Genomic DNA, 14,185 nt, shown 5'->3' with positions numbered 1-14,185 from the left:
CAATTTGTTAAATAATATATTCTTTCCACTAAAATTCATCAATTTAGGGCCAGTGGTGAGACAGCAAAAATCAACCTGCCACCTAAGCCAGAGGATCTGAGTTAATACCCAGAACCCATAAAATGAAAGGAGGGAACAGACTCCACAAATCTTTCCTCTGACCTCTGCACTTACATAGTGCCATGGTGTACCAATTCTACCACACATGCCTCCCCCTCTCTGACACATACATACAATAAGTTTGCTTTTTATTTTAAGTAAAACTCCACCAGCTTCTATTTTAGGTAAGCAGAACTCAGTAACTTTCAACTTTCTCACAATCATAAATTTATTCTGTCAAGTTAAGATGCTACTTACTAGTCTATCAGTTAAGATCAGAGTTACTGTAACTATGACTGGCAACAAAAATGAACCCAATAAGCTGGAGATGTGGCCAGTGGTAGGGCAGTTGGCCTATTGTGGATGAAGCCCTAGGTTCAAATCCAACACCAAGGGACACAGGATGGGGAAGGGGAGGAGAAGGAGCGAGAAAAGAGGAAGGGAAAGGAGAGAGAGACACGGATACGAAGGGAAGAGTGGAGGAAGGAAAGAATGTCTTAAAAGAAGAGCCTAATAAGCAGATATGAACTGTCAAAAATAGTACCACTTAACCAGAATAGTTTCCTGTATGAAAAAAGTCAGTGAAACATTAAATTACCTTTTCTTGAAGCAACTTGGAAGAAGCTGCATCACGACTTCCTTTTCCACCAGCAGTATTAAAATGAGACCATGGTAAAACTGAATTAAAAGTTAAAGAATCATCCAAGGCAAAATCTGGTTTCATAAAAATCTATTAAAAGAATGCATGTCCCAATTAGTTAAATATCTTCTCTATATCCATTATAACATTTTAAGACCATTAAACAAAATTAACTTGGATCTTGAATATAAAAGGCAAAAGCAAAAATCTCAGTCACAAAAACTATTTCTCACCAAGTTAAAATTCCTTTTTTTAACACTTTTTTAAATATTTTATTTATGTAATATACATGAGTACATTGTAGCTGTCATCAGACACACCAGAAAAGGGCATCAGATCCCATGGTCATGAGCCACCATGTGGTTGCTGGGAATTGAACTCAGGACCTCTGGAAGAGCAGTCAGTGCTCTTAACTGCTGAGCCATCTCTCCAGCCCCAAGTTAATATTGTTATAAAAGATAAAAACTGGGGCTAGAGAGATGGCTCAGCAGTTAGGAACACTCGCTGCTCCTGCAGAGGACCTGGGTTTGGTTCAGTACCCATATGGAAGGTAACAACCACCTGAAAGTCCACTTCCAAGGGATCAGACGCCACCTTCTGACCTCCATGGGTACCAGGTACACATGTGCACTTACACTAAGGTTAAATAAATAAACCTAAAACACAACAAAACAAAAACATGGAAAAATGGAGCTGAAGTGGTAGTGCATGCTTGTAATTCCCATGCTCATGAGGCTGAGGCAGGAGGACTTCCACAAGTTTGGGGTCAACAATGAGTTTAAAGACAGCCTAGGCTCCTATCTAAAAAAGTAAATAAATAAAAACTGAATTAAAAACAGAAAAATGCTTGTGCCTTTACTAGTGCAGATTGCTGTAGCCTGCATTAATGAGTTTGATCATATGTTCAACCCAGCCTACAACAAAGGAGTACCATGCTTATCCTAATTTTCATTGTTTTTCCACTAACAGTTTTTTTAAATGTCAAATATAGGTATCCCTAACTTATATCAGCCTTCTCCTGCTAAAAGTTTCCACAAAAATAATGTTCAGAATAAAAAAATTAAAATTTAAAAGCCAGAATATCCACATGCAGCTAAGCAATGCAATGTGTCTCTCTGCTTCCTAAGGATTTCAAGTCTTCTCTCTACATCTTCATTCATCCTGCTTCACAGGAATGACTTACTCATGTCCTTGTATCAGAGGTACCAATCTACTAACTTCCCTATTTCAAACTCAGTAATTCTCACCCATGAACAACAGACCAAAGAATCTACAGGCATCCAAATGTTCGCCATTTACTAGGGGAAGAGGTGTTTCGCCACTTACTCTTTAAACCTTCCCCAGACTTGAAAATTTATTTAATGAGTATCTCTGAAGACCCCATGTTCCTACAGGTTGATTAATTAGTAACCAAACTAATTAATCATTGTGCTCCCTAGTATCTAACAAGAGGCTGAAAACATACTTTAACCTATTAATATTTATATTTTATTTACCAATTACATCTATAACAAAATAGTATGAATGTGACAGGAAAAAATCTAATTTGGGGCAGAAAGAGGTTTTCTAATTCATGCTTTAATATTATAATTAAAAGAATTAATTAAAAAAATACCTATTCTCAGTCTTTGTTGGGTGTGTCCAGGGGAAAATACAGATAAATTACTACCTAGATCCTAATCTCAATGATTACAAATCCAAGGAATATAATAGAGTAAATATATAATCAGTGCTGTGTTTTCCTGGCTTCCACATCAGTTAATGCAACCAGATGAAAACTGAAATTATTCAGGAAGAAGAAAAGCTGCTCCTGTATTAAACATGTACAGGGTTCTGTTTTTGTTATTACCCCTAAACAATATAGCTATATAGATAGTATTTACATATTTAAATACAGTATTTATAATAACTATTTATTATAAGTAATCTAGATATGTGTATTTAAAAAACGCAGGCACATATGTGTCATTGGCACATTTTGGTATTGGAGGAGGGGGTGTGCCTGAAACCTATTTCTTGTGGATTCTACGGGACAATCTTGCAAAAATAGCAATTGTCTTAGGAAGCAAGTGTCTGCCCTTGTGACTCCTTTTGGCGAGAAGTCAATTGTGTTCAGTTGGAAAGAAGAAAACGCATGGAAAATTGCCTTTTAAAAGAAAACTATAAAGGATTTAAATACATTACAGTTTAAAGTGAGAAAAGGAAAATCTCCCAGGTAGACTGCGAATAAGGCACGGACACAGCAAAAGCCAGTGCAGCTGACGAGGAAAAGGCAGAGCAGAAGCAGAAGCTCCCGGTGCCAACAGGAGCGAGCAAGTCACTCAGTGCAGAATCTCTTATCTAAGAGAGAAGAGCATTTTCAAAGTTCTCCCCTTTCCTGTCTCCTATCCTTCCTCACTCTGCTGAGTAACTATCAAACCCTCTAGAGAATCTTCTGATGAACAACAGACACTCTTGGGGGTTGTGGACTAAGGCCTATCAGTAAATGACGTAAAAAAAAATTTCATATAAGAACCATCTCTAAATAGTCTAAAGTGGTGGTAAACCCACAGTATGATTTAAAGGGGGGGGGGATATCTACAAGTTACAGTGATAAGGAACAGACTACTAATACAAAAAAATGTCATAAATACACATTTCAGTTGTAAATTATTTTCATTTTAAAAAGACAAAAATAGGGATGCCAAAGCTCCAGAGACACCCTTGAAAGAGCAGCTGTAGTCTCTATGGGGTAAGAGGAGGGACTGGGGGAAAGTGAAGAGAACATGCATACAAGGAAATTGCAGCAAAAAAAAACCCCAAACCCTGGAGAAAACACATCCTCTAGCAAAACACATGAGGCATTTAGAATCCAAACTAGGTATGACCAGAGAGCTTCTTCATAACTGAAATATGAAGAGAAGCGATACTAAAAGCTGCAAGGGAAAACAGTACCACCTCACAAAGGAAGATCATTATAGTAACTTCAGGCCTCCTCTCATCTGCAACCCGAAAAGCCAGGAAAACATGAGTGCTACTTTTCAAATCCAGCAAGTAAGTATTCATCAAATAAAGCACTCTCCCCAGAAAGGTTAACTTTCAACACTGATTAAAAAATAAGGATATTTCAGGCAACATAAATGAAGGTAATTTATGACAATGAAGCCAGCTCATCAGAAATCCTTAATGGAGTTCTACACAGAGAGGGTAAGTCTATGAAAAGGTCCACTTCCATGAGACAGCTCTTTCAGAGAAACCCACATTCACACTCTTGGGTGTGTTTCACTTTATTCACAAGTACTGCATTCCTTCTCTTAACCTTCTTGCTTATAATCTATTTACAAGCATCCTTTAATAAGCCCCCAATGTTTAAGAAATGAATGCATTCCCTGAAAGGAACAAATGAATAAAGAAGAGCTGGGAAAACCATCTGCAGGGCTAACCCAGTAAAGGAGCCAAACCCCAAAACTGTCAGGACAAGAAGAAAAACAGTGTCCTAAATCTAGACAGCCAGGATCTCACAATAAAATCACAGGAAATGAACCAGTTTTAAAATCTGAAATGTAAATAAAAATGACAGCAGCTCTACTAGCAAAGATCCCTAAAATCTGAATGTCAAAGGGTGTAATCAACATACCAAGCAAACAGAAGCAATGAACAAGCAGGCAAAGATATCTGATATCTCAGAAAATAAATAAAATCAAATAAATTCAAATAACAGACTCAAATAAATCCAATGAAAGGAGACAAAGGAGAACACTGAAGAGACTGGAGAGATGGCTCAGCAGTTAAGAGCACTGGCTGTTCCACAGAGAGGATCTAGGTTCAGTACCCAGCACCTACATTAGGCAGCTCATGGCTGCCTGAAATTCCAGTCCCAAGCAATCTCATGTCATCCTCTGGCCACCACAGCCACCTGTAAACACATGACACACATACACACAAATATGCAAACAGACACACACACACACACAGTTACTTTTCAAGAGGACAACTGAATACAGGGAATGCTTCACCAAGAAAAACTAATAATTCTAACTATTTATGCACCATAAATGACATTAAATAAAACAAACACTAAATGATGTAAAATATCATGTAAGACCTGATATGGTAACAGCAGCAGAGTGTGTTACCTCACTCTCATGTTTAGACAGGTCTGTAAAACCTAAAATCAGCAAAGAAACTTAAGTTATACCATACAATGACTGGATTTAACAATTATCTACAAAATAATCCAGCCAACATATAGCAAATATAGATTCTTCCCAGTAGCACTTGGGACCTTCTGAATTGATCTCATCATAGCCAACAAGCTGCAAACACATGTACACACACACATACACACACAGAGAGAGAGAGAGAGAGAGAGACAGAGACAGAGACAGAGAGACAGAGAGACAGAGAGAGAGAGAGAGAGAGAGAGAGAGAGAGAGAGAGAGAGAGAGTTCCTTATATACTATCTAGAGTGGAATTAAAATAAAAATCAGCAGTAACACCAACTTCTAAAAGATCATAAATACTTAGTAGATTATACAATACACTAATGGATCACTGAAGAAATCGGGAGAAATTTAAAAATCCTTCGAAGCAAATGAAAATGTAAAAAGTAATAATAATAACCTAGTTGGTCCTCTGGAATACATGCAGACATCTGACCAAGTTTAACATGGTTTCAGGATAAATGTACTGGAGAAAGTATAAACAGATTGTAGCTCAAAATAATAAAGGCTATAGATGGCAAATCTACAGCCAGCATTATACTAAATTGGAAATAGCTAAACACATTTCCTAAACTCTAAAGCCAGGCAGGGGTGTCCACTATCTCTTAGCCAAAATGGTGTTCAGTCTTAGCTAGGTCCCCAAGACAAAAAATAGAAAAGGACAATTCTATACTTAAAAGCCCTTACAGATGCTACCAGAAAACTTTTAAACATTTTCAGTGAAACAGCAGAGTACAAAATTTAAACATACAAAAAACAAAAATGAAACTAACACCAAAAAAGGCACTTTAATAAATAATAACAAATTTGCTGGCAAAGAAATTAAAAATTACCCTAATCACAACTGAAAAAAAAAAAAAGAAATTCAAAGATCTCTTCAACAAAAATTTTAAGACACTAGAAAATGACACTTCAAAGATACTACATGAAGAAAAGATCTTCCTTGTTCTGAACTGGCACATCAGTGGGAGGAGTGGTCCTTGGTCAGGTGAAGGCTCAAGATGCCCCAACAAAGGGAAATCAAGGGGGGGAGTGGGTCGGGTGGAAGGGCATATACTTGGAGGCAGGGAATGGGAGGGGTTGAGGGTTTTCAGGGAGGGGGGGAAACCGGAAGAGTTTTAGCATTTGAAATGTAAATGAAGATTATATTCAAGAAAAAAAAAGAAAAAGAAAATGAATATACAACTACAGTCTCAGATTAAATGCAATACCCATCAAAATTCTAATCACATTCTTTGTAGAACTAGAAGAACGAATTCATATGGAAAAATTCATATGGAAACTGAAAAAAGCCACACAGCCAAAGTAATCCTTAAGAGAAAGAGCACTCTTAGCAAGTGTCCTCATAGTCTGAGCTCAAAGTTTACCACAGTGGCACAAACAACAGAGTACTTACTAGCTAGCAATACACATACATACACCTACCTACCTACCTACCTACCTACATATATACAGCAGACTTTGGATCAATGAAACAGAACGTAGGACAAAGAAATGAACCCGCACAGCTATAGTCATCTAGTCAAAACTGTACACTGGAAAAAAAGACAACCTATTCAACAAATGGTACTGGTGAAACTAGATATCCACCTGCAAAAGAACGAGAATGTAGACCCCTATCTCTTACACTGAACAGAAATCAATGTGCATCAATTAACTTAAAAACTGAAATGCTGAAGCTGCTGCAGGAAATCAGGGCACACACATCAAGATGTAGGAATGGAAAAGAACCTTCTCAACAAAACCCCAATAGTACTGTAAATAAACTCAAGAATTAACAAATAAGACTAGATGAAATTTTAAAAGTTTCTCTAAAGCAAAGAAACTATCTACAGAACAGATAGACAGTCTGTAAAGATTGAGAGAAAACCCTCACCAGCTTATATTTTAAACAGATTAATATCTAGACTATATGAAGAGCAAAAACCAAATACTGAAAACCAAACTGCCAATCAAAAATATAGTAATTAGATGAATAGATAGTTTAAGAGAAACACAGACAGTTGACCAACCAGTACTTTAAGAAGTGTTCAATACCCTTAGCCATCAGGGAAAAGCAAATTAAAACAACTTTAAGATTCAATCTTAGCCTAGTCAGAATTTTTAAAGGACAACAAATGCTGCCAAGGATATGGAGAGAGAGATAGCTTTGTTCACCTGGTACAAGTGTAACCTACCACGGGCATTAAGGAGATCAGTATGAGGTTTCTCTAAAATTAAAAAAAGAAGGAGCTATATGATCTAGTTATATTATTCCTAGGCATATACTCAAAAAAACTCAATAGACTAAACCTGAACATCCATGTTTACTCCAAATTACTCACAACAGCAAGGAAATGGAACCAATGGAGATCACCATCAACAGAGGGATAATGAAAATGTGAACTATAAATGCAAGAGATTTTTAACTATAAGGAAAAATGAAATTTGCAGGAAAATTGATGAATATGGAACATACATTAAGGAAAGTGACACAATCTCAGGAATTCTGACATATCCAGATCCTTGCTTATAATTTTGACATATAAATAGCATAAGCATGGACAGACTATGAGACTAGAAAGCAGGCTAAGGGAGGGGAAGAAGGGTTAAGGGAGTGGGATAGCCAAGAGTCCATAAGTAACAGGAGGAGCAGGAGGAGGGCGTGCAAAGGTAAAATGGAATACAGGAGTGTCAGAAGATAGGGTCACAAGGGAGCAGAGCCAACAACGCAAATTTCATTTCAAAACTGTCTTGCTGATTAAATATTTTACATGAAAATAAAGAGGAAAAATGACTTATCTGAAGAAATCGTCAAATTAAAGTATTTATATATTTTTAAGGCCTCTCAGACAAGTCTCACTTGTCGAAATAGTCAATTGAAGATGTCTTATAAGGTAAACTGTTAAACGTTATTATACTAAATACTAAAATATTATATATTAAAAGTGTGTTCTTACTGTTAAGCTTCATTACCTTAGGTACTTGTTCCAGATCTGTCCTGGATTTATCTATGAAAAAAAGTAAAAGGTAAATAAACTTTTCATATTTGTTTTCAGTTTGCATTCATAAATTTGTTGTGAAAACTTAAATATTGCACTGGGTTAACTCGGTAAGTACTGACATTTTGTCCCTCAAGAATTCCTCGGTCTCCCTACTGTCTCCACTCTAGTAGGCCACACTGCACAAGACAAGTGTTCCAAATAAACTTACCAGTTAGCAACAAACAGGCGAATCCATTCCAAGTCTTTCAGATGCCCTTTTAATTACGTTTTTGTAAAGTTAGGTATGGTGTGCTATGTGGTTTTAGAAACTATATTAGGAAATTCTAAAATAGAAATACGGGTTTTGTTGTTTAATGTTCCTGTTAATACCTTTTGTTTTTTGACACAAAGTCTTATTCTATTGTCCAAGTTAGCCTGGAAATTATTATGTAGCCAAGCTACCCTCAAACTCATAATTCTCTTGCCTCTGCCTCCCAAATTCTAGGATTATAGGTATGTTTTACATATTTAGCTAGAAATATTATTTTTATTTTATTCAAAACTTCATTCCAAATTTCTGGTCAAAGACTGATTTTTGATAGCATATTGGTTTTCTTCTCTGACATCTTAGTTTGTATCACCTTCAAATGTATCCACAAATGGACACTTTGTCTTCATCCTGCCAAGCTAATCACCAATTAGTTCCCCTTTCTTTTCTCCATTCAGCCTTTCTACACTTGGACTCCACCCCCTCTCCATAGCTTCAAATTCTTTCCTTAAACTAATCCTTTTATCACTGCATGGAAATATGCTCAGCTCTCTCCCACTGACAAAAATGAAGGTGAAACAAGGGAGCCACCTTGGGAACAAAGCTTAACAACAACACAGGTGTACAGCCCTACGAAAATGCCTCTCCTGCCCTGTCAATCAGTTCCTTACCTCAAGTCTTCAGTTCATCCTTACCAACAGTCTACACACCTTGCTCACATATACCCTTCTTATGTAGTATGACGGTTTCTAAAACTATTATTCTGCTCTAAAGGCTCACTCTAAAAATCTGTCAAGTCCTAAAAGACTGCTCAGCGTGCAAAGAGCATTCTGACCTTGTAAGCCAGTAATTCTCTAAGACTCATAGCTTTTCATTTCCAGTGTGGATTCTCTTTGTGATGTCCTTTCTCTGACCTCTTTCTCATCTACTCCAAAAGTATCTCATTTTCTATGTACCTAAGTGAGACCATTTCACAGGTGTCTACCACCAGTCCTTTCCTCACTCAACCCTCTTGAGTGATGCCACTGACACCCTTCTGTCAGTCATACTGCATTATCTCTGATAACTACCATGCCTAAAGTTCTCCTTCCTGGGCTCTAGGTTGCCAACAAAATGTTTCTTTCATTACAAACTGCCAGCCAAACTAGCCTCCATCTCTTTCAAAATCCTTCCTCCCTCTCTCCGTGAATTGGACTCCTCTCACGTACACAGCTACTGCTCAAGCACAAAACTATATTTTTGTCACTGCATCGTTTTGCCCCATTACCAAAACTGACTGACAATTGAAGCCTGTGCTAGGTTAACTAGCCATCTGCTCTCATTTCTTCTCCACAGCCTCTCTATTACTGGGACACCATTTCTTACTTGTTTACTATCTTCTTGTCTCTATTCTTACCATTATATAACTACTTATCATTAACTGTTTTCACTAGGAAAGTACAATTAAAAATCTAACCAGTTCTAATATAGAACTGAAAATATTTTGTAGTTCTATATTGTCTTCAGACAAAATAAAGTTCCTGAACATGATATACAAAATTCTCTATGACCTGCTCCCTGCCTGTTCCTTTACCATCATTTCCTACTCCCAGTAGACCAACAGGTGAGGGGCCTGCAGCTCTCTGAATATGCTTTGCTCTCTCTTGACTCTTTGTATATAAAAAACAGTACATACTGGCTTTGTATATACTGCTCTCCTGGGTGTATGCATGTGTGTATATTCATTTTCATTCCTAAAAATATATAATCCCTACCAAATACATGTTTCACACTAGCTAAATTAAAACACAAGTCATAATCATCAATTATGGGATATTTTGCAATCTGAGGAAGTAAAGCTGGAATGTGTGCAATCTTATAAAGCTAAAGTGACTAATATATAAAGTGCTATGATTGTTGGTTTATTTCTTTAAATTCCTTGAGAGTTTAAACTATTTCTTACTCTTTTACTTATAAGCAACAAGCAATGCACCGAATACCAAGAAATTAAGCACTTGTCAAACTGAAGGGTTATACAACCATCACAATCATTCTTTAAGAAGCTTATAAAAAATATTATGGTTTTAGATTATAAAATTTCTTACTAGAAATAAAAGCTAGGAGTACAGCCTAGCATACACGAGGCCCAGGTTCCAATCCCCATTACCACAAAAATAAACATAGAAAGAATTTACTTAAAAAATTATACATATAAAAAAGGAAACAAAGTTCCAATGTTAATAACTTGTTCATTAATAAGTTAAGCTATGCTTATTATCTATAAATAGCATATATTCATACCATGAATATGTAAAAGAGTCCTGTCAAAGGTATCTTTAGGAGGACAAATATTCTTGCATCTCTCATGAATCTTCTCTCTCTAATAAAAACACAATGAAATAATAATCAATGCTATGTAGAAATATGATTATTCAAAGCATCAAAATGTTCTACAACATAATTAAAATATGCAAAATTACTTCTGAAACTATTAATATGAAATCACTAGCTTCTGAACTTAAATACAAAAAGAAACAGAACCAAATACCACTATGGAGGGATATAGATAGATAGACAGATAGATAGCTGAGTGGTAGAAACTTACCTAACTTGTGTAAAGCATTGGGATTACCCAAGCATCTAGACATAGACAGATAGACAGAAAAACAGACAGACAGAGATTGATAGACAGAGATAAAGTTTATTTTCCTTTCATGAATAACATTAAAAAGACACATGGGAGACACATGGAAGGCTCAGCTACCAAGCCTGAGGACCAAGACCATGTGGCATTGAGAATCAACTGCCAAAGGTTGTCCTGACCTCCACACCTGTGCCTCAGCACGCACATGCTCACACACATATTTACATACAATAAATATAAGTAACTTAAAAAAAAGACACATCCGGGCAGTGGTGGTGCATGCCTTTAATCCCAGCATTTGGGAGGCAGAAGCAGGTGGATTTCTGAGTTGGAGGCCAGCCTGATCTACAGAGTAAGTTCCAGGACAGCCAAGTCAACACAGAGAAACCCTGATTTGAAAAACCAAAAAAAAAAAAAAAAAAAAAAAAAGAAAGAAAGAAAGAAAGACAGACAGACAGACAGACACATGGGAAAGTGGGACATGGAGACAAGAAAACACTTTGCTAGTAGTGCTTAAAGTTCTAGAAACATTCTGTCAGTTATTTATAGACAGTTTGTCAAGGTGCTAAACCATTCTGTATCTCCACCAGCAATGAATGAGAGCTTTTATTGCACCATACTCTTCCCAACACCACCGTCAGTAATTTAGATCTCTATTATACTAGCAGATATAAAAATAATTGAGAATACTTGTTACAAATCTGATTTTATACATATTAATGTCAATAATATAGCCATACTTATCCTATCTCCACAAAATTAACAATGTAAGCAAGCAAAATAAAATCAGATATTTAAGTTGTAAATTAAATATATAACAACTGGTAATTATCAAAACACAAACATGTAGTAATCTGGATAGCGGCTCCTGGCTGCAATCTCAGTAAGGAGGCTGAGGCGAGGACAGTTGAGACAGTTGGGACACAGTGAAGTGCGAGCACACACGGGCCTGTGCACAAACAGTCTGCTTTTGTTGGTACTTATTTCCCACTGTGCCAGCTGACTTTTTAAAGACTGAACTGGTAACTGGGATATTACTAATAGTCATTTGCTAAAAGTCAGTAACAGACCATTTCAAACTCAGCATTCAACCCTTGCTTCCAGAAAGCACAGTTTAAAGAAGGCTGCTGAGATCTTCAACCTCAATACTCAGGAAGTACAGGCAGGCTGTGAGTTTGAGGCCATCCTGATTTACATATCAAGTTCCAGGCAGGCCAGGGTTACAGAGTGAGACCCCGCCTCAAAAAAAAAAAAAGAAAAGGAAAAAGAAAAGGGAAACGGAAAAAGGATAAGAGAGAGGGAGAAGGTGGGGGGAAAGAAAAGAAAAAGAAAGGAAAAAGGAAAAAAAAGAAAAAGAAGCAAAAAATTGGACCGTTGTCTGGATATAGTAAAGGAATCTGCTTACAGTAATATGCTCTGCTGTAGTAAACTGAGACATGGAAAAAGTTCTACTCTGATTATTTTTTTCTTGAGAACTTTATCAGCAAACAATCTCCCAAGTGATTTAAGCAGCACTATACATGCTCTTTTTCTCCCTCCTTAAGTGTGTACGTTGGAGGGAGGGTATGTGACTATACTAGCAATTTACAACATTTCCTGAACTACCTCTAACCTTTGCAACTTGCTTTTTAAATAAAGTTCATAAAGAAATAGTTGTAACAGTGTTTCAAAATCTTCTCCTACCAGGTGAGGTAATGAACTTGGTAGGCAGAGGTGGCAGATTCCTGGATTTGAGGTCAGTCTGGTCTATATAGTGAGTTCTAGGCCAGCTAAAGCTACAGAGTTAGACCTTGTCTTAAAAAAACAAAACAAAACAAAACAAAAACAAACATTAACAATTGAGAATGGATAATTTTTACCTCCCCAACCTTTAATATATTTATGCTGGTGTTTGTTTTTCTCTTCTAGCTCAACTGTAGACTTTGAAGTCCACCAAATCCTTCCTGTAACTACAGTACCCTGATGAAGTTAGTCAGATAATTTATAGAATCATCACATCTAATGCCTACACCTGGCAGTATTCCAACCTCAGAAGCGCACAACGCAGCAATAATGTTCTTATTGCTAGAGCCTGCCATAGAAAAGCCTTTAACACCAGGATTTAACATTAGGAGACAGGCTATGTCTCCTCCGGCCACATAAACTCTCTAGAAGGCCAATGCAAGAAGATGGCTTTGGTCTGCAGGAAGCCAACTGTGTGTGTAATAAGGGACAACAGGGTCTCCTCCTGTATAGACTCCCCTCTTCTAGCACCAAATCCTATGACAAATCACAACAAAGAAGACCCAACAGTTAAAGCTCAGATTTCAGAGTAAGTGGCCAATTTCAGGGTTATTATCTCCAGACAGGAAGGCGGGAAGCTGAAGCACAGGAGGGTGTGTGAAGCTTTTTGCCTCAGGCATGCTGGAGAGAGAGGAATCAGTTCTATGGCCCTGGCCTTCAACGTGTCTAGGATAGTTTTATTTTCTTCCATGTCTTCAGGAGATTCAATTGTTCATCTTTTACAAACTAGTTCTAGCTCAATACCAAGTTACTGGTATGTAAACAGATCTTAGCCCACGCAGTCTCACTGCAGTCTAGATGTACCTTGAGATCTTAGCCACCAGGGCTTCCAATCAGCACAACAGACTTGTCAAGCATCCACAACTTCTTCTTCACACCATTCACCTGAGGGTAACTCATGCCAGACTACATTCTATCACTTAAAACATAAAGCTTAGGACATCATTCCCAAGAAAACAGAAGTCTCTCAGTGGGCAATCCTCACAGTCTCTAGCAAATCGGTGTCAAGGACACAGGCTTCATACCAGGAATGACACAAAAGTACTTACTGTTCAGTGTCTCCTACATACCCAGTCAATTCTTCAGGCAGAATATTCCCAGTCATGGGTCATCTCACTGATAAACTCTAGGCTATGAAGCCAACAATTTGGATCCAGAAGTAGTTACAGTGTTTAAAAACAACAACAAAAATATACAACTGGGTACTCAAGTGAGAACTGGGGATTTCCAAATATGGAAGCCTCTGGACTGGTCTGGGCTCTAGGCTTCAGAAAGCGGTCATTGTTAGGTTTCTCTCAGGAACCCTCTTTTGTTCTTACAACAGCAGTGTCGCCACTTTCATTCCCTCAAATTTTCACACTGATCAGCTGCTCACATTAGATCCTAATTTCTGAAGTTGTTTATCTTCTGAAGATGTCTCCAGTATCAAATGTTTGCCTACTGCAATGGCCCGCTTCCGGAGATGTGTCTTTGTAGTAGCAATTCCCAGGTAGTTGTCACAGGTCACTTGGCTTCAGAACCTTACGGTTCTTCCTAAGATTCTGCCTCATTCCTGAGGAACCCAAAACTGCTCATCAGTGGCGTGCTGTCAGGCTCTGACAGACTGTG

General features: G+C 37.5%; 1 protein-coding gene across 3 annotated transcripts in view; it reads right to left on the bottom strand.

The window, feature by feature from the left end:
* Positions 1 to 14,185, bottom strand: part of Vps54 (VPS54 subunit of GARP complex) — an 85,052-nt gene that overhangs the window by 45,954 nt on the left and 24,913 nt on the right. For 2 of the 3 annotated variants that reach the window (XM_052199506.1, XM_052199507.1), the window contains exons 4-6: positions 10,453 to 10,531; positions 7,897 to 7,931; positions 698 to 829 (exon numbers count right to left, since the gene is read on the bottom strand). In XM_052199506.1, the coding sequence (XP_052055466.1) occupies positions 698 to 829; positions 7,897 to 7,931; positions 10,453 to 10,531 (246 nt within the window). Of the gene's footprint in view, positions 1 to 697; positions 830 to 7,896; positions 7,932 to 10,452; positions 10,532 to 12,478; positions 12,590 to 14,185 lie in introns of all 3 variants that reach the window. The other variant, XM_052199508.1, reaches the window with a different exon arrangement.

The sequence above is a fragment of the Apodemus sylvaticus genome, chromosome 11 (genome assembly GCF_947179515.1).
Source record: "Apodemus sylvaticus chromosome 11, mApoSyl1.1, whole genome shotgun sequence".
NCBI classification, from domain to species: Eukaryota; Metazoa; Chordata; class Mammalia; order Rodentia; family Muridae; genus Apodemus; species Apodemus sylvaticus.
This window is presented reverse-complemented; position numbering and strand designations above follow the sequence as displayed.